Source organism: Anoplopoma fimbria, chromosome 4 (assembly GCF_027596085.1).
Source record: "Anoplopoma fimbria isolate UVic2021 breed Golden Eagle Sablefish chromosome 4, Afim_UVic_2022, whole genome shotgun sequence".
NCBI lineage: Eukaryota > Metazoa > Chordata > Actinopteri > Perciformes > Anoplopomatidae > Anoplopoma > Anoplopoma fimbria.
The window spans coordinates 9,135,293-9,160,608 of NC_072452.1; the positions used below are offsets into that span (position 1 = coordinate 9,135,293).

The 25,316-nt window shown below is 38.7% G+C and overlaps 1 protein-coding gene across 1 annotated transcript; it reads left to right on the forward strand.

Annotated features, from left to right (window-relative positions):
• The first annotated feature begins 8,962 nt into the window (after positions 1–8,962).
• Positions 8,963–11,934, forward strand: LOC129090466 (melanin-concentrating hormone receptor 2). Its single transcript, XM_054598119.1, has 2 exons — positions 8,963–9,366; positions 11,295–11,934. The coding sequence occupies exons 1-2, from the start codon at positions 8,963–8,965 to the stop codon at positions 11,932–11,934; spliced, it is 1,044 nt and encodes a 347-aa protein (XP_054454094.1).
• Positions 11,935–25,316: the final 13,382 nt, after the last annotated feature.

Genomic DNA, 25,316 nt, shown 5'->3' on the forward strand with positions numbered 1-25,316 from the left:
TTAAGGCATGTGATACTATTAAATGGGAACCAGACAGGGCAGGCTACTGTTTGTAGTTAACAACTGTGTGTTGTTACTTCATGTTTTTTCTCTGGATTTGTGCTCAGCTTTGACATCAACAGACGCTTTTAGACTGGCTCTGTTGAATGTGCAGCACTAGCCAATGTACATCAAATTGCACAAATTAATTTATCTGCACAATAACCTACTAATGTCTGGTCTGAAGTTTGTGGAAAATCTGATAAATAAACATTTTAATTATCTTAAAGGCCATTTTCTATAACGCACACAGACACTGGCAACTGGCATTTCAGCTCACATTTCCCTAATTCAGTTATGCCTCAGGCATACCAGCGCATCTATTCAATTAAAGATATTCTCAGAAAAGTTAGATAGACGCTCTGCTATGTCCACGTTTTACCACTCATTAGCAAACAGCACTTATCACTCATCGTTTTCAGCCCCATGTCTAAAGACTTTAATTATGGACACAGAGGACAGGATGTCCTCAGGTCTGTGTTCCTTGATGTGATATAAATGATTTGCTGTGGCAAGTCACTGATCAGTACAGTAAGAGTCTGTCTATTAAACGTAACTGTTTGGATCTGAAGTTTATTAAATCATCCAAATGAAATGTGGTGTGGAAAAATTGAAACACAATAATGTGTTCACGTATGGGCTGTATCTCCATGTGAGTGAGCACACTGTGTATTCTCTTGCTGCAGATGAATGGCTTTCTATATGTGCACATGAGTGATTCACGCAGTCAGTCACGTGAAAAAACTTATGTACACCAAGAGCGCTCTGTTCTCAGCCTTGAAGCGACACAAATAACCCAAGTCAATGAAAAACACAAACAATGGGGTGTTGAGGTTATATTGTTGGCAAGCACCTTTGACACCCAGTGGCAAAGCATCCCCTTCGCCATGAAAACACTACTAACTAAATGCTACCTCCACAGATGGAACCGGCGCACATACTGTATAATGCATGAAGCAGCTCTAAGCTTCCCTTTCCCTCTCTACCTGAGCTGAGCAACCACATGTTCTCTCTCTAATGATGAAATCAGTGCAAACTCCTTAATCCTATAAAAAAACTTCATGTCACATGGAATTACGTGTACTCTTCACTACAATGACAGCTCGACAGGACTGAAGGGTGAGACGGAAGAAGTGGAGGATGCTCAAATGCCACATGCAGTGACATCACAGTATGACACGCATTAGTCTACTTTTTTGACATTTACGCTTCATTGAATCAAAGTTGGATTACTCACTAGGCAAAGCAGGAGGAGCCTTTTGGGTATCAAGGGGAAATTGGATCTAGTAATTTAAAGGATTAGTTTGACATTTTGGGAAATAAACATACCTAATCTCAGGCTGAGAGTTAGATGTCAAGATCGTTACCACTCCTTTGTCTGTACGGTAAATATATAGCTTGAGCCAGCAGATGGTAAGGCTTAGTTTAGCATTAAACAAAAGAAACAAAAGGAAACGGCTAGCCTGGTTCCTTCCAAAGGTACCTAAATCTGCCTACCAACATCTCTGCAGCTCCCAAATTAACATATTCTACCTCTTTTATTTAATCCATGCAAAAAACAAAGTATCAAAAAAGTAGTTTGTTGTTTTATGTGGCTTACTGTTTCTTAACGGGGAGCAGTTGCCAACCAGTGAGGAATCCAAAAAGCTACAGGTAAGAAACAAGCCTGCACATAAACCACTGAGTATACCCCCGATATCAATATTCTCATCTATTACTCTGCAAGATCCTGAATACACATATTTACAAAAAAGCCAATCTATTTGTATGAATAAATGAATGATTTTTGGAATATGAAACATTTAAACTGAATGGAAATGAAAGGATCCAAATCAAGGGACAATATCAAAACCAAGAATGCCATTATTACCAAGCGACAACCTCCAGCGCTAAAAAATGAAGCAAATTAGGATGGGCCAAAAACTGGAGTTCACCAAATGGCCCCTTGAGGCTGGTTACAAAAGCAAGTAAATCCCCATAAACCTCCATAAAACTGTTATGGTCTCTGGTGCTAATTTCCCCGATCATGAAAACTGTACATGGTTGTGAATCTTTAAATAACTCACCCGTTTAAATGCTAAGTTTTGCGTGACAAGCGGGTGCTGTCACAGCTGACTGCTAGGCGTCACTTCGGCTTATTTCAAGTGACTGAACTTGACCTCTTGGCTGTGTTGATGCCTTTAAGACAATGTTTCATGTAATATTGGACAGAATATGAGTTGCTGTGTGATTAATTACGCTGGGCATCCTGCTGCCAAATGTGCGGCAGTTGGATGACCTCCGTGTCCGCATAAGTTTCCAACGGGATATCAGGAACCGTGATATCCTTGTTTCACCGAAACTTGGCTAATCCTGAAGTTACGTTACCGATACATACCGAACTAACATTCTGATTTGAGTGAATAATGCACAATTGGAAGGAGGTGACATGATGAGTACAACCTGAAGTTGTACCTTGCAAGATTTCATATGACAAATACATTGATTGAGTTTGATCAAGTCTGTGATGCAGTTTGTTCAATGAGTGCAATTCTAGTATTATTTTAGTCACATAACGTTACAGCACTAATTAGCAGGTATCAGTGTCTGTGCTCATCAAAGATGGTTTATTAGCTTATTATACTAAAAGTACACTAAAGAGTCGACCGATCATTTCTTCTTTAAAAAAAGCCAGTTTTTTGCTAAGAAAAATGTATGTCTCTACAGTTGTAAACACCAATTACAGATGCTGCTAACTAAGACAGCTAGCGGCATCTGCCTCCACCCAGGCTTTCTCCTCCCCAGCTCCACCCTCTCGTCCAAATATGGCCATGATGGCGACGGCCAGGGCCACCCACTTTGAGCTTCACTTTGCCTCTTCGGAAACCTAGTGGTGACGGCCAAGCCATCAGGTAGAGAAGCCAATTTTATTGGGAAAGCAATGTCTTTAACTCAGCAGCTAATTATTTTTAGGTAAATTAACTTCCTAGGGCTGGGAGGCGGGGATGGATGGAGGGATGGATGGATGGATGAATAAGATGGCCTGAAGATCCAGGTATTTTCATCAGACTTTTATAATCGGAAATCAAAACCTTTCTCGTTTCATGCGCCCCTTAGCGACTATCATAGGAATGATTGTGATGAGGCACAGATATGTCCATAAATCTATACAGTCGATGATTATTGCACAAAAAATGCCTTTCATGGGCAAATCATTTCTTACAACTAGAAATCTGTACATCTCTGCTTTTACCTAAACATAGTTAATGTACATTGAGATCCCCTAAAAAATCCCATAATTCATAATTTAACAGATGTGATGAACATTTGTCCAATAACTAAATATGATATGTGATGTATTTTAAAGCTTTAGGTGTATTAGCGATAGTGAGTCGACTCTTAAAAGCTGTTTTTAGAATAAATCTAGTTCCAGACTTAATACTAATTCAAACTAGCTCTCTCAGATATTAGGCATGATGATGAAGACAGTAAATTCATTATTTTTAATTACAGTAAACTAAGCCTTAAAGAAACAGGATTAACTTATGAATAATGCTGTTTGTCACATGGATGGCACATGGATCTGTAAATGAGCCAGATAACTTGTCACTGACAGGAACAAGCCACGCAAACATCTCGCTGATGGCACTATTTTTACTTGCAGAGAGAAAAATCGTTGGACATCAATTCACGGCTTTGTGAATCGTGTTCACAAAGCAGTGAATTGTGATAACATCATTATCACAAAGAATAAAGCCAGTATTCCCTCTCCACGTGCTGATCACTTGAATGGTTATGTGTTTGTGACTGTTATTTTTGTTTCTGCTACCCTTTTTGTGTCTGTTTTTTCTCCTCTGATGTCACCATACTGAAAGCTTTATGTGATCTGTTTGAGATTTTATGTGATGCCTTAAGCTAGTGCAGTGAGCACATTGTCTCATTAATGAGGACTACTATATTGTAGGTTGTTACAATTAACTAGTCAAGGACTCCACTGTCAAGAAGTAGCTAACCCATATATAAGATGTCTTTTAAAAAGTCATCTTTTCAAGCTAGCATAAACTATTCTCAATAATACCTACTTAGGTTTAATTTGTACCCTGAATTAGCCCTAAAAGTCTAAACACTTTAACAAGCTGTCATATTTATTCCTCACTTGATCCTGCTTGGGGTTTTATTGACCACTTGTGCTCTTTTTCAGCAATGTCCTGCTTCACATTTACACAGGTGTACACCTGCACCCTCAGGAGCTGACCAGGGCGAGCATCGTTCTCTACTGTCGGCCACTGAGCAGATGGGGGTTATGACCCTACTAACCCGGTCTTGCACCAGCACTCGCAGTGGCAGCTGTTGAAGGAAAGGAAAGATCTCTGAGGATTTGTTGCAGCCACAGGCCCAAATCTTTAAGCTTTGGGTAACACGAGTTCACTGCAGTTCATACTAATTCCAACAGTGGTGTCTTGAGAAGAGTTAAACTTTTTCTTAGCACCAGCACAAAACCAAACAATGGGATTTATGGTTTTTATTTCACATAATGCTTTATCTACACACATTAGCTGTGAATACCCAACATATGTGTCAGGATTGAAAGTGCAGGCAGCAGGGGAATTAACTTACAGGAAGGTGTTGTCAGGTAGGCGGGTACAGGTTTGGGTTGACCAGGAGAAGAGTCAGAGTTGTTAGAAAATCCAGAGCACAATGAATATAGCAAAAGGAAATAAAGGAAGTGGGCTGGTATTTGTTATGACTGCCTGATGACTAGAGTGAAAACAGGTGAGCAGGTGAATGAGGAGGTTGTAAAAGTATTGGAAGAGGGACACAGAGAGGCAGAGTGTGACGTATGAGCGCCTTTCTAAGAAATAACTTGAAGCATGGACAGATCTTGAGCAAAGTATTTCTTTGAAGAACAGCAAAAAGTTAAGATAAAAAACACACACACATATATATACATATATATATATACAAAATGTTAATGTTAATAATAATAATAGGCGCCAAAGGGAACCTTTTAAGCTATTTATTAAAAGGGCATAGAACGAGTTTTGAGTCGTTATAGGCTAAATCTTAATTTAAGCATCCTGCTGCAATTATGCCAAATTTCCCAGACAGCTGGCTGTTGAGGATGTAAGCTTTTGATATGTGTTAATCTGACAGGCTGAACATGATGCGCACCGGAGAACATTTAATCGGTTGTTAATGGAATCAAACATTTCATGACTCTGGCAACACTCTGAGTCCCTTTTGTTGAGCAGTGTTGCATCATTATTCCTCCAGCATCATTGCTATACCTCACTGCGAAAATTTGCATGGAGCCTCTCCCTGGATGAACACTCCACTGTGCTGGGCTGTCACTCGTCCTGACTTCCAACCTGACAAAACGTGGCTTCTTTGGAAAAATATTCAACCCACTCCTTAATTAATTCATCAAACAGTCAGTTTTTCTTTTCACAGCAACACGATCAGCTCACAATAGTTTGATGGCACCAGCAGCAACTGATAAATAATATAAAATATTTGTGTTGAAATATGTTAACCACAGTTATGTGTCATGTATTTACATCACAGTAATAACAAGATTGAGTCTACAGTCATGCTAGTGGCTCAGTGAGGCTGCACTTGAGCATGCTAACAAGCTCCCAATGACAATGTTAACATGGTGTAGCAGGTTATAATGTACGATACTCACCACTTTAGTTTAGCATGTTAGTATGCTAACATGAAAATTAGCACTACACACATAGTAAAATGGAGGATAATGGGAATGGCCTTAGTTTTGCAGGTATTTGGCCACAAACCAAAATATCGGCCAAATTCAAATGTTGACCTTATGGTGTCACTAGATGAAAAGTCACAGGATTACCAAAGTCCTATCAAGTCATTCTGAGGGGGGCATGAATGTATGTAGCTAATATTATGACAATCCATCGGTAAGCTGTTGTAACATTTCACTCAAAACTACAAATGTGAACCTCATGATAGCGCTAGTGGAAAAAGTCAGTGGATCACCAAAGGTTGTTAAAATACAAAGTCTCGGAACCATACATGTCTGCCCAAATTCTTGAACCCATTTATCCAGTAGATGTTGAGATAGTTCACAGAATGTGTGAAAACTTGGACCTGGCACTACATGAGGATTCATCCTGAGGGGATGTAAAAGCTGTTGAGAATAATATGCAGCACACGTTTGGCCGCCTTTTTTTAAACTTTTGATACAAACACCATTGACACACTTGATGACTCTTGGGTCAATCTCTGGCAAAGTGGGAATTTATACTCACAGATCTAAATTGAAGAGATCAAAATGATAGAATATTTATTAATAAAGTGAATTATATTAAGGGGTTATTTTGCTGTCAGTAACTGAGAGCTGAGTTCAAAAAGGTAATTGAAGCAGGTTTGTCATTGTTCTCTGTGTATTTTAAATGAATATATGTGGTAAAATAATTATATTGTAGTGTTTTTTGAACTTCAGCTGGAAGAGAAAGAAAGCATCACAGGGAATGAAACAACGGTAGGCACCTGAAGCCAACTGAGAAAAGCTCACATGAATTGACCTGTGGCCGGATCCCAGCAGAGTTGAGCTGGATCAAACTGTGGATCAGTTTCCGTCCTTTAAAGCTGATTCCCAATGATGTCAGAACAAAGCTTCAAAGAAAACCCCATTTTTGGTATGAGGGTTACAAAGCAGCCTGCACGGTGGGTAAATAATAATAAACTTCAAAAAAGCATATGGGCCACAACTAATTCAGTAAAGTAAGGGGGTTTAGGCATTATTGGGCAAAAAATCCATAATAACCTTTCAGCATATGGTAATTCAGGTGAGACCCCAGGGTAGGCGGTGAAGCGAAAATGTTTAGCCTTCTGCCAACTATTGCTTTCATGCTTACACAGAAGGCGAAACTATTTGAGAGATGGAGAGAAAATGATGCTCACCCTGAGCTACTGCCTTAGCTACTGTAGCTGTGAGGCTAGCTCCCTGAGCTACCTGCAGCAGTGAGCAGGTGGGTTAAACTGTTAGAAACATTTCCGCTCCGTCTCTGAAATGCTTGCCGATATTATTACACCCTTTTTGTAATATGCTCTTCCTTTTTTGGGGTTGCTTTGCATGTCCAGGGAGTTGTTACCAATGCAGGAATAGTAATTTATGCAGGATTTTTCATAATTGGATTAGGCTTTCACCTTCCGAAGGGATGGTCACGCACATCTGCATTTGTAGAACAGCCAATGGGTCTCTGAAATAACCTGTGATTGGCCAGTCTACCGTCACAGGCTAGGTGTGAATTCTGAAGCCCTTGAACAGAGCCAAGAGGAGGTGCAGAAGTCTTCTCTCAGACCGCTTGAATTACAATATGCTGAAAGGTAATTATGGCATTTTAGACCAAATTGTTCCAAAGGTATACTGCGTACCCCAGCTTTAGAAAGGCAATAAAGTCACACAATTGAGCCAATCAAGTCTTTTGTCTACTGTGCACAGACCGTTTGCTGAAGAAAACAACAGGATCAGAAAGATGTGGGAGAGATGACAGCATAATATGACAGCATGGTGCATTAAACAACCCACTCTGCTGCTGCATCGCTACGGACTATGAATGAGACAGTCCTCCCGGTCTAACCCGAGTAGCACTGCACACCTTGACCATGTTTGGATAGTCTTATGCTATGAATGGTTTCATTTTATTCATGGTAAAGATCACTAGGTTATTTCTTTCCATACAAGTGCCATACATATTCAAATTGTCTATATGTAAAATATTCAACTTTAAAATTAACATTACATAAATATTGTTGAAATTATATGGAAATGGGTGTTGTTGATTTTAGGGGTAGGCTACAGGCAACGATTTAGACATAATGAGGTTAGGAATTAAACCTTTGCTGGGAGAAATGTTTGTAACTGAACCTCTATGAATTCTAATTGAATATCCCTGCTTTATGTGATTGGGTTTTTAATGCAAAAAGGAACACAAATCTCCTTTTGTGGAACAGTAGTTTAACCATGTGTCTTAATTGTGAAGATATACCCTGTCCCTTAGATTTATCCCTCTAAACCCTAATATATAATTCTTCCATTTTGGTATCTTAGAGTTTAAACATGTAAGCCTTTGTCATCCATGCCTATGTATTTACCAGACTGTAATAATTACTTTACACTTACCAAAGTAAACAAAATGCCTTAACCTGTAGCAGAGAGTAAAGTAGTAGTTTGTAGTTTGTAGCACTTACTATATTCGGATTAGTCTGTTGCAATTATTGTTTTCGTAGTAACTTGCCTCTGCACTATACTTTTGCTCTGGTTTATGCTTTAAGATGCTTGTTTAGGAAAGGAGATGCACTTATGACTTCTGGTGACTAGTAGTTCTCTTGAATACCTATGTTGAATACACTTCCTGTAAGTCGCTTTGGATAAAAGCGTCTGCTAAATGACTGTAATGTAATGTAATGTAATGTAAACTTATGGTGATATAAAAAAAACTGCATCAAAATGCATCACAAGTTTAGTCTCCTCCTTCATTTAAATGTGTTATCAATGCATAAAGCAGCCCAAGATTTGAAAATGCCTTCTTTTCATTTGCTTCTTTTGACATGACACAGCGATTTCTATGAGAAGGGAGGGAGCTGGTCAGGCTGGAGGCGCACTCTGTGTTTTTAAGTAAAGGGCACATCGGATGCGCGTTAAATGGTCTGCCTCCAGAGATAAACATGTTCCAGGGAGAATAATCGTTGCTGGTGCAGTCCTGCTTGATTCAATTTCCCGTCGTTTTCCTGTTTTAAATCATACAATCTTTTTTTTTTTTTTTTTTTTTTTTTTTTTTTTTTGGGGGTGGAGGGAGGGAGGGGGGGGAGAAATTCACGGACGAACTCAAAGAGAGGATACAGCGCAAGAGTTTGGTACCCAAGTTTTGGAGTAAGGACGCACAGGACGATTTATTAAGAGGATATGAAGATGAACGACACGGGCATCTTCTGCAAAAACCGCCAAACGGAGAATTTGACTGACTTGTCATGTCGGAATTCAACTCCCTCGTCCTACAACCACATCGACATCACCACTTTCATGCACATCTTCCCCTCGATCTACGGCATCCTGTGTTCAGTGGGAGTGATAGCCAACGGACTGGTCATCTACGCGGTGAAAGCATGCAAGAAGAAAATGGTATCGGACATCTACGTGCTGAACTTGGCGATAGCCGACATGCTGTTCTTGCTTGTGATGCCTTTCAACATCCACCAGCTGGTCAGAGACAGACAGTGGGTTTTCGGAAACTTTATGTGCAAAGCGGTGGTGGTGGTGGATGTCAGCAACCAGTTCACCACGGTGGGGATTGTTACTGTGCTGTGCATTGATCGGTGAGTGTTTAATCCAGACATATCACAGATTTGATGCCAATTCTCCTCCATGTTTGATTATTATTATTATTATTATTATTATTATTATTATTATTATTATTATTATTATTATTATTATTTTAGGGAATGTTGGGGCAAAAAAAGCAAGAGCTGTCCTCTGAAGCAAAACTAAATAAATCATTTATATACATACATATATTATAAAAGTTTTATTAATCATCATTATAATCTATTTTTTTCTCTGAGAGTAAAGCTGAAATAATTGTATTTACCCCTGTTAGCACGTGTATTTACAGGTGTGATCAATGTAGAAAGTGCCAATCAGGTCACAGTCCATCTGAAAATATACCATTAGTGGAGGGTAATCTGTGAAACCGCCCATGAAGACACAATGTTCCTGCATAAATGATGTATGTGCCATGTTTATGATCTGAACACAGAGAGGTCATTTAAATGAGCCTGTGCGCCAATTGTTAGACTGATAAACATCTCCATTTGATGGTAATCACCAGAGCAGGAGTTATAATGTCACACAACTTCAGTGATAGTATATATAATGCATTTATGTAGAGCCACTCGACCAGCTAATTGTCTTCTGATGGGCAGCACCACCTGCACTGAAAATTGGCCCCATAACATTTAGTCGTTTTATCATTTATCAACACTGTTTTGTGTTATTTATCCTCGACAACACAAGGATTCGACACTGTCCTTCAAAACTACTTTTATTATATTTTCTTTAAAGTTACAAGGGTTTGCTGCTGCAAATACTAACAAAAATGGATCAAATATAAACCAAACTTCAAGCCCTTCAAGATAAGATATTGTAGTGTTCAGTTAAAAGGAGATCAAACAAATGATAACCTCTAAAAACCAAACAAACAAACAAACAAAAAGCTGTCTTGTGTGCCACCTCAATAGAAGTAATATAAAAAGCAACATACTTATAGTGTTTAAAGTTTTGTTATTATTCAATTCAATGAGAATGTGATTATTTATTTCCATTTGACAGCTCCACTTTAACTCTGGATGCTATATCATTTCATTTCACTGCAGTTATGTGTCAACAAGTTCCTTTTTCCAAATCACAACACTTTTGTAAAATACAAGTATACATGTTTGTTGGGGAGCAACTTAATAAAGGAAGTATATATGTATAGTATAATAAATACAAGAGGTGTTTAAATATTAGAAAGATAAACTTTTACTGTGGTTACTGTAAAAGCCCGACAACTACAGAGCATCAAACAAAGGAATTGGTGTGCTTGACTCAAATGTCTTTAGAGTGTACTGGGTGCCGACCCCGAGAATTACACAGTAGCAAATGCGTTAGCGCTCACAAACAAGTATGTACAACTGTTAGTAATGAACATCTGCAGAAGGACACAAACATGTTTCAGGCTTTCCTCAACATTTCTCAACATTAAGGAGTCCCAAGTGTATTTTTTTGATCATCTCATTGTCTTACTTGGCTAAACTGAGGCAACACATCAGTAGTTGCAATTTTGATCTGCACCTACTGATTCAACCATCACACTTAAAGTAGATTTATTTATATTTCAACATCATTCATTTCCTGCCAATAGCCTAAAGATTGACAATTTTGTCTGAGCAGCTCTTCAAATTGAAAACACAATCAAATCCAAAAAACCAAATGGAAATGTGTTAATTTAATTATGCTGTCACCTTGTCTAAATTATACTTATTAGTCACTGCATTTATCACTCTACCGAGCACGTAATATATTGAGGGTGTATCTGTGCCATGGTACTTGATTTCATGATTCCCCCTTGCTCGATTTGAGTCTCTGAGCTTGTCAAGGATGATAATGACCTATTTAAGCAAAACTAATGTTCTTTGCATGAACTTTTGTCATTCCCTGTTTCTGACTGCAGTCCAGCTCTAATAATGTGACCTCCTTCTCCTAGGTACATAGCTGTTGTCCACCCCACCTCAGAGAAGAGGACCATCCAGTGGACCATCATCATCAACTTGCTGGTGTGGCTGGGCAGCTTCCTCCTCACAGTCCCCGTCATGCTGTACGCCAAGGTTGTGCGCAGACAGCATTTGGAGGTGTGCATGATGTACCTGGACGGGCCTGAGGACATGTACTGGTACACACTCTACCAGTCCATCCTGGGCTTCATCATCCCCCTCATCATCATCAGCACCTTCTACTCACTCACCCTCTACCACGTCTTCAGCTCCATCCGTCGCGTCAAACGTAAGCAGTCCGTTTGGGCTAAAAGAGCCACCAAGATGGTCCTAATGGTTATCGCCCTGTTCCTGATCTGCTGGTCGCCCTACCACGTCATTCAGGTGGTCAACCTGACCAACAACACCCCGACCATTGCATTCATCTATGCCTACAACATCAGTATCTGCCTCAGCTACTCCCACAGCTGCATCAACCCGCTGATGTTGCTCATCTTTGCCCAGAATTACCGCGAGCGTCTTTGCTCCAGGAACGCACTGCACAGCTCCCAGCACTCATCCAAGGTCACGGTGGTCAAAACGGATGGTTCCAGTGTGACCAGTGATCCCAACTACCGCTGTACTGTCATCTAACTAAAGAGATTTCTTTTTGTATGTAAATGTTTTTGCTGCTTGCCCTAAAAGGAAGTAGATTGATAAATGGTGTTGCCTCTGAAGTCATATTCTGCAGCTTTTTCACATAAATATGTGAAATTGATACGATACAAAAACATGGGTATGAAGCTTGAGCATAAATGTCAACCATAAGTAAGTAAAGTACAGGTAATGTCAAAGGTTTTCAACATATGCACTCACTGTCACATATAATCATTCCTCTTAAAGCTGACCTTTATCTTTCTTGACTTATCCTTGCAGGATGAACCTCAATATCAAACACTGTCTGATGACATGCACTAACATGTGTACATCTACACTCATGATGATAATAATAATTGCATATTATACCTTGTTATTTATTCTGATATTATTATCATTATGGAATTACATGTGTTTATCTTCCCAGAGCTTTCCACTCTTTTGTTGGTTTTAAAATAACAGTTTTTGTTGTTTCTGTTATTATTTATTTATTTATCAATTTTATTAGTTTTTTCTGATTTTTTTCTTCTCCTACAACAAGGCACACCTGAGGTATCACACACATACCTAATCATTTACCCGACGGTCCGTAAACCAACTGTTTGCTGTCCAAACTATGTTTTACTACGAAGTATTTTAACAATAAAGTTGCACCAATTCAATCTTTGTAAATATACGAGCAAGAACATTTTCTCGTCAGTCTACAATAAAATGCTTGGTATCCCTGGAAACAACAAATGCACCTGAATTGACCTCGCATGGATACAGAAAACGCCCCGTCAGCGGGAAACAAGGCAGTCAAATTTTAAGGATTTACCGTCAGACTGACATAAATCTATGTTCTCGTCAAAGTATTGCACAGAGGGTTATGTTATTTTCACCAAAAGCAGATATAGTAACTTACATGTCTGTTGCAATGATAGAAATCCAGAGAGTCACAGAGATCTGCTGCACTTCTACTCAAAGCCACTTCTTTTTCTTAGTATCTGTAGATACAGCGACATGATGATGACATACCTGAAAGCATTCAATCCCCTGGATTCAGAGAAATCCAATGAGACCGGTTTCATTAAATTCTTTGCATTCTCCGTTTAATTGTGTTATAGCATGGAGCTCTTCGGTCATAATTGAATATGATCAACATTCATTGTGTTTCTTATTTCAATGTTATTTCTAACATGGCTATACAGAAATAATACGTGTTTTGAAGTAAACAGTCATCATGTAAAAAGTAAACATGCCAAAAAATCTGAGATCCCACTAGTAGCCTATAGCTTTAGAAATTGTATCATAAATATAATATTTCAGTGTATTTTCAGCAAATTTACAGTCCAAGTTGTAGTTAAAGCTATTCCTTAGCTTCTTACTTTTCAAAGGAGATCAGAAATATGCATATGAGCCTCATGGCTGAGGAGCTATTCCTGATGCATTCTGGATGCATGTTATCATAGCCACTTTTTCCGAGGAATAGGGCTAGGGGTTAGAGTGTTCAGATTAAACTACTTTCTCACCCTTTCATCTTCTCATTCATTTACCTGCACAATTGTCTTCTCCTGTCCTCATTTTTTGACAACATTGTCTATTTATCCCATTGTGATCCATTTATTGAAGTAGTTTTTCATGAATATACGTTTCCCCCCCACTCCCACTTATGGGTATAAAGTTTCAAGAAATCATCCTGCTGGCACCAGTGATGATGTAGAAGGGTTGCAGAGATGAGATTAAAAACACACTTAAAGATACTTCAAAAACACACTTAAAGATACTTCACTCACTCCAGAGGGTTTGGGGGCAGGTTCTGAAAGGGGCCATAGATATCTGCAGCGGACCTGCACTCTCCAAAGGGTCTGGTTGAGACCCAAAACAGATCATCCATAAATAATAAGTGACCAGCTGAGCCCAAGTATGCCCAGAGGGGCCAATTTCAGTATTACCATAATGCTTATTTTGTTTATTTTGTGTTTCCTACTTTCTTTTTATTTTAGTTAATTTGCTCAGTCTTTCTTCTGTCTCCTTCTTGAGTCCTTTCTCTTTCAGTTATACGTATAAAGACAGTCACACACATGGGTGCATTTTATTTAGTATATTTTATTTTATTTCCGGAGTGTTGTTAAGCTTGAGGACCTTTTGTCCTCTGTCTATTATTACTGTATTTTATATGTCTAACACGGTCTGTGCTTCACTGTCCCTTTGAACAAAAACAAACAAACAACGGTGTTCAACAAAAAATAAAAACTGAGCCGAAACTAGAGGGAATATCAGCACTGACTTTTGAAGATGCACTGATGAGAAGGGACACTGAGGAGCGACTCAAGTGTGAATCTTTTTTCTTTTGGACCAGGAGCTTTCATTAATCTTTATCAACCACAGGCTACACTCAGTTTCGTGCTGGATAGTGACAACGCTGACAACACTGAAGTGCAGCTTGTGATATCTGTCACTGACAAACAAGCACTCTTATTATTAGCTAGCTTCCTAAGTGCTCAAGATGAAATTGTATCCCACTTCACAACTGTTGTTTTATGGAAAGTTTTTATCTCCTCACATTATGAGGTCTTTCTGATAAGGGTCTATGAAGGGCTTATAATTTGAAATCGATGGCTTCATTAATGGTTGATAAAATTGACTAATGCTTTACAGTTACAACTTATTAAGGAATTTCAGGTTGTAAAAGATTCTCATTCATTGGCTGGTGTTTACCCTCTTATTTTGTAAGAATGTAGATATGAATGTTTTTATTGCTCAAAATACTCAAGGGTTTCTCACTTTCTACTTAAACGTTAATGAGTTGTTAATATATAGATTTTGGTCTGGAATGTCTGCCAAACTAGTCAGAGGTAGTTTTCAAAATCTGGCATCCCCTAATTTGTACTTGATAATGGCTCATAACTGATCTATAAAGCACAAGTAAATGATAGATTAACGATTCATAGCCATTAGTTACAACGTATGGACCCTTTCACCCCTTCATTCCAATTACTAATCAAGCAATTGCTTGATAGATTAAATAAAAAGGCACTTTATTGTATAGTTTGTGGTAGTCATTAGACAAACATTTCACATTTATCGAGAAATACTGGTACTTCATAGTGGGCACAGAATCACATTGTTTTGTTGTTTAGGAGAACAGCCCCTTTCTGTTTGTTTCAGACTCTAATCGCATGCAGCGTAAAATACCAGTGACTGTTTAACACTCAATGTCTCACCAAAATAAAAATAATCTGTCAGATAGTCATGATAGGCCTTCAGTGGTTAAGTTGTGGGTGTGTTACAGTCTCAGTTGCTTGGTTTTATAATAATATGCATAAGACATTGTTTTTTTCCCTTAAGCCTCCTGAGATACAATTAAAGCTACACCCCTCACCACCACTGTCCTGTTCTCAGGTGGGTTGCAACTGATAGAAAAGGTGTGAACACACAAAGCAATTGATCTCAATACTGACAGGTTTATTACTTGAGATTTGGCAAAACTAATAAAGTTAATACAGTACGACTCCGAAGACAGATTTCCACCCTGGTGGAACAATAAAGATGTATTGTATTGTATTGTATTATGTTGTATTGTGATACTAAATATTGATATTATATATTGAGTTAAATGGTGTTGGTTGTCTTGATTTGTAGAATAATGTAGTGGTGTTATCCCGTTGTCATATTTAATGTACAATGTCTTTCTGATTGTGACTGTTGTGCGTCTTTCTTATTTTCCATGCAAGGCCCATCTGTATTCACTCAAACTGCTCATACGCTGCTTTGAAGTGTATTTTTTGTGACAAGGATCTACTTTCATAATGGATTCAGAGGACAGATACAGTGATATTGCAGAGACAACAAAGACAGTATGAAGGACAGGTAATGCTCTTGCATCCATATCATGTCATTTACCTGATTGGACATTTGCATAATGAAAAGTGAGAGCCAATGTACAAGAAATTTACCATTTCCATTATCTTTTATCATGAGAGTTATTGTTTTTCAAATGGCACTGGAGCACTAAATGTTAAGTACTGTGTGTCATGTACACAAATCACATCTGCTACATTTAAGCACATATGTATGGTATATATATGGTTCTTCTCTGTGCTGTGTGTAAAGATTGTAGGCATTGTTTTTACTTTGATCACAGCTGGATTACCAGCTGGGCAGAGCGGGGAGCTCTTTAGAAATTAGTTTGTGATAATTTCATAATATGCAGGCTTATTTGGTGATATTTATCTTAGCAGTGTGCTTTACTTTTTAGTGTGCCTTGGAAACACTAAAACATGCGCTACTTACATCACGTTTTTTTATTTGGTGATCAAGATGTTTTCTTAATTTGCAGTTTATTGAGCCATCAGGGCCACCATAGATAACCCCTGATGATATCATCAGAGTCATTTTTTATCAAACTTGGCAAAGCTTCTCTATAGCCACTGAAGACATTAGTCAACTGTTAACACTGTGTTTATTGCTAAATATAGTTGAGTAAACAAATTATCACAAACTAACTTGGGGACACAGCGTATATTTACCTCACTGTGGGAAAATCCGGCCTGGCTGACTTTGATAAACTCTTGCTCAGTGTTTGCTATTGTTGAGTAGTTTTCACTGTTTTGTGATGGTTTCTGTATCCACTGGCAAATAGAATCCTCCAAAGCTTAAATTGATGTTTTAGTCGATGGTAAATTTACATGGTATAACTGACAATTAATCTATATGATTGAATGTAAACATTGTTTGTAAAGATTCATACGTATATTGTACAGTATACTTTCAATTGTTTCCCAAACAATAAAATAAACTGCAGCCGGTACTTTGTCATTACTTTAAGCAGTGTCACACAAACTGTTGTCCAGAGACTACACTCATTTTTGTTTAATTCATCGGTGCTCTTATTTCTTGTTCTATCAACCATAAAGAATGGATGAGAGTCATTTTTTTTTAAATTATTGATTGGTGTAGTGGTAATAATCAAGATTTATCTTTGATTGCCCTCCCTCACCCACGTGAAATAAAAACACTTGACTTTGCTATTTACAGTGTTTTTCATACGCTCTTAAGTTATTTATGACTGTAGCGGGCTGCTAGGGGATGCCAAGTGAAACAGTGGAAAGGGCTGCATGAAAATGAGATGGTGCCTGTGGGAGTCTATTTGCCTCAAGTTTGTCCGATGTTGCGGGTACTGTGTGTCTATGGGACCTTTAGGAAGTAAGAATCTGAGGTTTGATAGCAGAAACAGTTTCAGAGTCACGAACAATCATCCACTCAAGTGACCGTGGATGAGATCTCCACCTTGAACCAGGCTCCTGTTTGATTCTTATGTGAACTGCAGATTCAGACTGCAGATAATTTGATAAGCTATATTGAAATCCCTTTGAAGTATCAATGTGTCAGCACAGCAGTTTTATGAATGATACTTTCCTGTCATGGGGCCAAGTGCTTTGGGAATTATGGATCCACTGTGTAATTTGATTTGAAAATTGTAGACACAGTTGAACAAAATTATCATGGTAGTCACTTTGTTTTTTCTTTTTCCTATTTAAGAAGATTGCCTTGGGTAAACCTATGACAGTAATAACTTTTCAGACCGGATGAGACAGACACAGCAAATGTGTAATGCCAATGTCCCATTTTCCCTTCAAGGAAAACAAAACACAAATAAATATAGAATATTCCTACAGAAAAGATAGAAAATCGATCTATATGTTTATTAAGGATATGTGACACTCTCTCATGTCTTTTCAGTAAAAACAAAGCTAAAGCTGCAAACAGAAGGACACAAGCTCCGACACGCAAAATTGCAAATAAATGGTAATCTAAGTCGAAATTCCAAGAGTTTTAGTACTTAGTCACAGCACTGATTAACCCCATGTAAAAACACTTAGAGTGCTTACATTTGTCTTTGTGGAAAGACAGAACAAATTAAATACACCGTGAACTTTAATGCTCTGCTAGGGGAACGGATATCAAGGAGTCAATTGATCTCACTCAAGAAAGTGAATGAGCTTATTTCCCAAAATGTATGACGAAAATGTATGATTTCATTTTGAATGGTAACTCATTTTATTCCAAAATACATGGCTCCTCTTGTGCATAGGAATTTTCCTTGTTGGTGACAATTCGTTATTAAAGCAAAAGAGTTAAACCTGTCATCTTACCCTGCTCTTCACATTTACTGGTGTGAGCAGCACCTGTTCAGCAGCAAAAACAAATCCCAGTGCTGACTTAAGAAATGGCTGGACAGCAGTCCTTTTACGGGCAAACACATAAATCACATGATTCTCCCCTCACCTCTTCTTTGCACTGACTTCTCTTCTCCTATCTCAGTGAAGCAGATACCTCCAGGTCCCACTGGAGACAACATAAATCAAATCAGGGAATCTTTACACTCATGTCTCAGGCATGGCGAAAAGAAGCCAAACTTCTTCGCCCTGCATTGCAGAAGGTGCTATCATCACCACATCATAAAAGATGCACATCTCACAAATTCTCCGCTCTGCTGCTGACACATTAAAGAAGATCACTCCATGCAGAGTAAGTGGGCTGGTTTTACAGCGCTTCTCAGGTGCTCAGGTGGAGAGTTATGGCTTGTGAAACCAACGCTGACTATAAAAACTTCACTTGTTAACACTGAAATGCTGCTGAAGCATGGATATTACACTTGAAAACATTGCCCTGTGGAAGAGGAAGTAGGGTGGCCTCTGCCATATTTTGGAGACTATAAATGAATAGCATGTACATTTTGGCTCATCCACTGTCCACACCCAAACTCCAACCAAATATTACACACTGTCCCACACAACACTACTATTTCCATCTCGTCAAATTGCGTTGCCAGAGATGACTCACAGGTTATATTTACCATAAAATGGGATGAGTTTTGTCAACCAACTGAAAAGATAACTCTGGTTGTTATCTTCCTTTTTCTTGACGTCAACAAATCCCATTATAAAGGATAGTAACAAGCATGATCTCTGTAGCTAAAGCCTTGCTTATTTCATCACTGCTACATTGTTGTCCAAAAAACTATTAAAAATACATCAACGAGCCATACCAGTGCGCTAACTGACATGTTTCTTTATCACAATAAACATGGGCATTTTAGTTTAGTTTAAATCAATCCCACATAATTCATTCTGCTGCTGTAACTACTCATTAAGAAACCAAATGTATATTAATCTGCAGCTGAAATTAGTCCCCAAGAAAATGGCATTGGCTAAAATGTACAGTGCTTAGCATTTTTTTAGGTAAATGTCTGAGCCTTTTTTTGAGTAAATCTAAAAAGTTAGTGCATGATCAAGCATTTGACTATGCCCCATTGGCTAGCTCACGGCCAGTGCTCTGGACTGCTCTTATACAAAGGTTACAGCTGATAATGCCATCCTGCAGTTTGCACTTTTAGCACTGTTAGCTCAACTAGCTTATAGATGTCGGCACACTGTCGACATGTTGAGAGCCGTTAAGAGACAATGAAATTCTCCAAATCTCAATTTGCCCCTTAATACTGATGTGTTGCTATCTACATAGCACCAGCTAGCCAACCCAAGCCGAATAGATAATTATTAATGTTTAATGTGCAGCTTTCCCCACCGGAACATAGTGTCTGAGCTTACAGGTGAATGCTGTGGTGGAAGTGGCATAAGCAAAGCTTGTAGCTGAGCAGGGAGGCGGCAGGCTTTAGTACACCGACCAGATTAAAAGAACGTTCGATATGCTGCAGTGAGAGGAGTATGACATGTAAGGGTGGCAGCGGTCTTGAGGTGTCTGCCTGGATTAGCTAACAGGCATAGCTTCATGTCTGATATGTTGTGTTTGAGGCCACAAATACAAATCTTGGTAGAAGGAGCAGCGGCCCTGGTGTGACTCGATGCTCTTCATCTTCATTATCTCTTACCACTCAAGTACAAATTTACCATAAGGGCACTTGGAGGCCTTAAGAGCGGGGACTCAATATCCATAAGCACCACAGACTGCCCTGAATGATGTGCTTCTTAAGATTGAACCACTGAAAAAAATCATTGCTGGTGTTGTCAAGACCAGGTTGGTGACGCTGCTTAATTACATGCGCATAAGAAACCAAATTACTGTTTGAAATAAGGTTGAAAATATGGATAGAAAATTAACATGCACTCCAAAAGTCTAAGTTTTCTACCATGTAAACACTTATCTCTTTGAATATGCTCCTTACATCTCAAAAGTGAGTCGGGTGTTTTCAATGTGTAACATAAAAGTTTATTTTCTCTCTACAAAAACTAGGAAATGATCAAATGTATTCTGCTTCTACCTTTTTCAGTTGGCTAACAACATAATTGTACAATGCATCCATCATCTGGTAGGGAACGGGAAGTTTGACACTTTGTTCTTGTTCTCAGAAGGTTGAATGTGCGTTCTGTCACCTCCACTCACTGTGATCCCTTATTCTTTGTTTTCAAGCACACAATATGGGGGTTTGGATTGTACTTGATGGTCATATCTGCAGGCAACTGCAGAGCGGTATGATAGTGAACTTGTCAGGCTTTAAAATGTCTGTTCAAGGCCAAATGTAATACCTATATAGCTGCTGCATTGAAATTATCAGTCAAGTCACTGCTTTATACTCATGTAGCCTGTCAACATGTTGATACGGTGCGTCAACACCTCTATTGTGAGATCAGCTATCGGGGAATAAAACATGATTGCAGAGAAAGCTGGAGGCTTCTTCACAAAAGTACTCTGTCAGGGAGAGTTAAAGGGAAACGTAAGTATTTTTCAACCTGGACCCTATTTTGCCATGTTTGTGTGTCTAGGTGACTAATGGGGACAACAATTTTTAAAATTGGTCCAGCATTGAGTGAGAAAGCTTTAGCCGGCAGCTGCTAAAGGGGCTACGACGTAATTATTCCGGGCAATTGCACACCGTCAATCTACTGTACATTTACTAAAAGTGCTTGTTTTTGCCACTGACAGGTTCAGAATTGTCAGGCAACAAGTCTTGCTATAGGGGAAGTATTGTTCTAAAATCTAGAGCGAGGGGACTTGGTGCTGGAAGACAGTTGTGAAAATGTGAGGGAGAGTTGGAAAGAGAATTGTTGGGCAGGGATTCATTTGTTGGAGTACAGCAAACGTATCTCAGTTTTATTTAGAATATGTTCAATGTCATGGCTGAATATTTAGCTGATTAGGACAATGTGGATGAGGCTTAACCCGAGCGAGACATGTTTAGACTCCATAACAAACAAGCAAAATGGAATACATGTTTTATTCCTCTGTTGGGTCCTTTTCAAATATTAATAACAATCTTAGCCTGTCAGTGTCAAAAACAAGCACCTTTAGTGGACGTAAATTGATGGTGCGATAACGCCCGTTTATCACACAATGCTGGACCAATTACATGTTTTTAGTCCCTTAGAAACAAAAACATCGGAAAATAGGGTCCAGGTTGAAAAAACCCCAAAGTTTCCCTTTGACCTTCACTGGCAAAGTGAATACTTTTGTTTAGCAGCAACGTGGGGTAGCCTCCAGCTCTCTCTGCAATCATGTTTTATTCCGCTATAGTCGATCACACAATGGAGGTGTTGACATGCGGTATCAACATGTTGACAGGCAACATGAGTATAATTCAGTGATTTGACTGAGGATCTCAATGCAGCAGCTCAGGTATTAAATGTGGCTTTGGTAAAGCCTGAGAAGGTCACTATTTTACAGCTTTACAGCTGATATCTGCATCAGTGGTTCTGCTACTCAAACGCCAGTTACAGCACTTACTCACCGCAGCCTACAGTTTGACATCTAGCAGTGGTGTTCTGGCCATTTGGCATACCAGAACAAATCCCCCTGGGCCGACACCTGGGTGCAAAAAAATCCATAAAGTTTTGACCGGCTGCCCGGCCCTGTCTGTCTCCTCTCTGTGGGTATGCATGAGAGCGTACTGAATGCGTGTTCCACTTAAACTTGTGCTTACATCATAGGCTCCATCATAGCCTACTACTATTGCACTACTGTCGTTGCAGTTAAAAGGTGGAACTAGTTTCACAATGAGAATTTGATATATTCAGTCCAATAATATTTGGAAAGTCTAGAAGAGCTGCACAATCGAGTCCCTTTACCCCAATTCAAGTTAAGTGGCTAGTCTCCGGTGTGAATGCTCTGCCCATAGAGCGTTAACACTCTGCAAAAGTAGTGCGCAGCAGTGAGATGGCCCACATGTGGTATATACTCTAACTTGTTATGTTATAAAGCCTCACCCAAAATTCGGCGTGGTTTCTGAGCCATCACCGGACATTTTGAAACCAAATTTAATATAGTTGCTGGGTTTTTTTCATCATTTAAATTTGGCCGGGTGGTTACACATTTGTTTTTACACATTTATTTTTGCCCAGTTTATAAGTAATCATTTGAAAACACAAGAAGGACATTTGAGATGTAAGGAGCGATTTCAAAAGTGTTTGCATGATAGACTTTTAGAATATTTGTGAATGCTTTATCAATTCAACCTAATTTATCCTTTGACAACTATACATTTCGCCTACACTGGAGAGGCGGTTTTGATTTCTCCAGAGCAATACCGATTTAGATATCTGTATTGTCCACTGTTTGTCTTCATCAGAGTTCACACTCACAGATTATTTCTACCAATTATTCAGAATTTGAAAACCTATATTCCAGCTACCAGAGACGGTCTTGTGATATTTTTCAAATACTTTTCCTTCTCAATATTCTCAAAGATGTTGGGGTTGCGGTCTTGTGACTGCTGACAGAAAGCCATGCTAGTGAAAGCTTGTTGCTTCTCCTTGGATTTAAATAGGCCTGAAAGAGAGCTCTGATGCGAGTTAAGCTTTTGTCTAGCTAGAAAATCGCGACACTTTTTTAAGTCAGGCGGAACTGTACTGCATGAACCGAGCGGCACCTCTCTGTGGTCGGAGTGGAGATGATCCTTTACATCTCTGAATATGCTAAACAACCTGATCCAATGCTTCCATCTCTGTGTTTGACTGTGGGTCAAACGATGTTGCATTAACTTTTCAGGTTCAATTGTTCTTGTCTTTCCAGCAGTTAAATCGGGGTACTCTTTGGTTCATTTGGTCTGCTCAGTTTTGTTTTCATTACTTTGTCACTGACTTGGAAAATGCAGTTTTCCACTTAACGCTGTTATCTTTGAGTGCACTAAAAGGAGCAGGGTGTTCTTCCGTCAGCTGGCTTCGTATCACTATTTTCCAGCTCAAATACGTTTTTTATTAAAAGATGTAAAGCTCTCTTAAAAATGTAGAATTTGGCATTTGGGAGAACAGCTTGGCTCCAGTGTACTTTTCTAAATGTTCTTTAAAATGTGACGCACAACATATCTATTCAATGAAAGTCCCTAACCAAACATTAGCAGAAACAACAATAACAAGGATGTTTGTGACCAACGCAGAACTCACAATCTCCAATCTCTCCCTCACTTTCGCCCCTAACTTGTTCTCTGATTATATTTTTTTTCAGTTCTTCTATTTGCATGCAACTGTTAGATTGCATTAGATAACTTTATCGATCCTCAGATGTAAAACCCGTCTGGTCGCCTGTCAGACAGGTCCCAGCAAACAACATAATTAGTGCCAAACATAACCAAAGCACTTAAAAAACAAGACGGACAAATAGGCATTGCATATGAAATTTCACAGAGAAAGATAAGTAAAAGAAAAAAAGAAAATACAACGAATATCCTAGAAAACAAGCAGATATATGATTATAGAACCATCTTTTTACATAAAAGGAATTATTAATTAATAATCAATCCCTGAACAAGTCCCCAATGTTTGGCGAATAAGAACAGCCCAGTAGAATGTCAGAACATGATTTCCAGTTACAGTGAATCTGAATCTAAAGCAGCACAGTAACTTCCTTTTGTTCTTTGCACCAACTACTTGACTGAAAATAAAGTGTGACCATGAGAGTGATAAAAACTTCATTCATAGTGTACTAAATTTAAAAAGAATACTCTCAGAGAAAATGCGTGATCATCTTTATATAGACTCAAGAAAAAAAAATGTTTTGGGATTAGTGGTGGAGACTGACAAAGCTGCTGGTATGTGGCTAATTGTGTGCATCAGTGCTTCACCCTGGAAGCCGTTAGAAGACTCATAAAGCATAAGTCATCCCCTCTTTTCATTTGGACATAATGACCAGCCTTGTACTGATAAACACCTTCCTCCAGGCCTTACCCAAAATGAATCTGTTGTGACCAAGCAATGCCTGTATATTCAGTCTTCATGCACTCTGCAATCAAAAAAAAGAATACAAGTCTGTGTTGAAAGACTGTTTTGTCTAATTCCTGCATGACTTAAGATTCAATAAAGTGTACTGTGTTCTCATGAAGGCTGTTACAAAAAATCACACTCCCTCTCTCAGCTAAAATCAACACCAAGCTGCTCGGCAGGCAAGGTCAAGTAAACACGATTATTAGATTCATCAGGGCCCAACTACATAAACAAAGAGTAAATGTTTATTTATATATTTTATTTTCATTAACGATGCACTTTGACTTTAATTTTTTTATTTAACGCCTGTCTTATTCTATTTTAGCTGGTATTTAAATGCCCTTTTTGTTTCTTTAGCTGTTGGTTTTATGTATTTCAGCAGAACTCTTCTTGGCAACCTATCTGAGAAAAATGTGTGTAAAGTAAAACATCAATCCAAATCAAGTTTTGCCAAATATGGTGTAGATGTTCTCCATGAAGTAGCAGACTACAACCTTTTGACAGACATCTTCCAAACCTAAACACGGTGGGTATTTGTATTAGTCAAGTCTAATGAATGTCAAGTGTGCTTGAAAGTTGAATATTTCCAGGTTGAAGGATGAAGGTCGATTCTTGAACTTGGAAACAGCAGGTTGAGTTTAAAAAGAAAAAAAAAAATTTCATCTCAATCAAAGTCACATCTATTGGTCTTCATCAGTGGATAAAGTTTGTTAAATCCTAATAGAAATGGTTCACCGACTTCTGTAAGGTGATGACAACTGAACCATCTCCATGACATCTGATGAAGACCACGAGATGTGTCTGTAAATGGACCTTGAGTTGAGTGTAGAACCTTAAACTCAGAATTATTTCTGTCTGTGAATACTAAAGAAAGAATGGTGACTCCTTCTTTTTTTTCTTCATCACAAACGTTCTCCAGATAAAAGATAAGTTCATCACCATTAACTGCACACACTGATTTGAGAATGGACGAGCAACTTTCCACGCAAATGTTTCTGTGCCTCTTAACCACAAGGCAAACAAGAACAGCTAATAGCTAACTAATAAATCACATTTCTACCCACATAAAAAAACACACTGGCACAACTACTGAAAATGATTTGTCTCATATCCTGAAGGCGTTCCTTGCTTAATTTGTCATGCTGCATTAAAGGCTCACCATAATATCTCCACCTGCTTTAAACA

Coding starts and splice junctions, on each gene's coding strand:
- LOC129090466 (XM_054598119.1), top strand. CDS start 8,963: ATGAACGACACGGGCATCTTCTGCAAAAACCGCCAAACGGAGAATTTG. Junction 9,367..11,294: donor ACTGTGCTGTGCATTGATCG/GTGAGTGTTTAA, acceptor TCCTTCTCCTAG/GTACATAGCTGTTGTCCACC.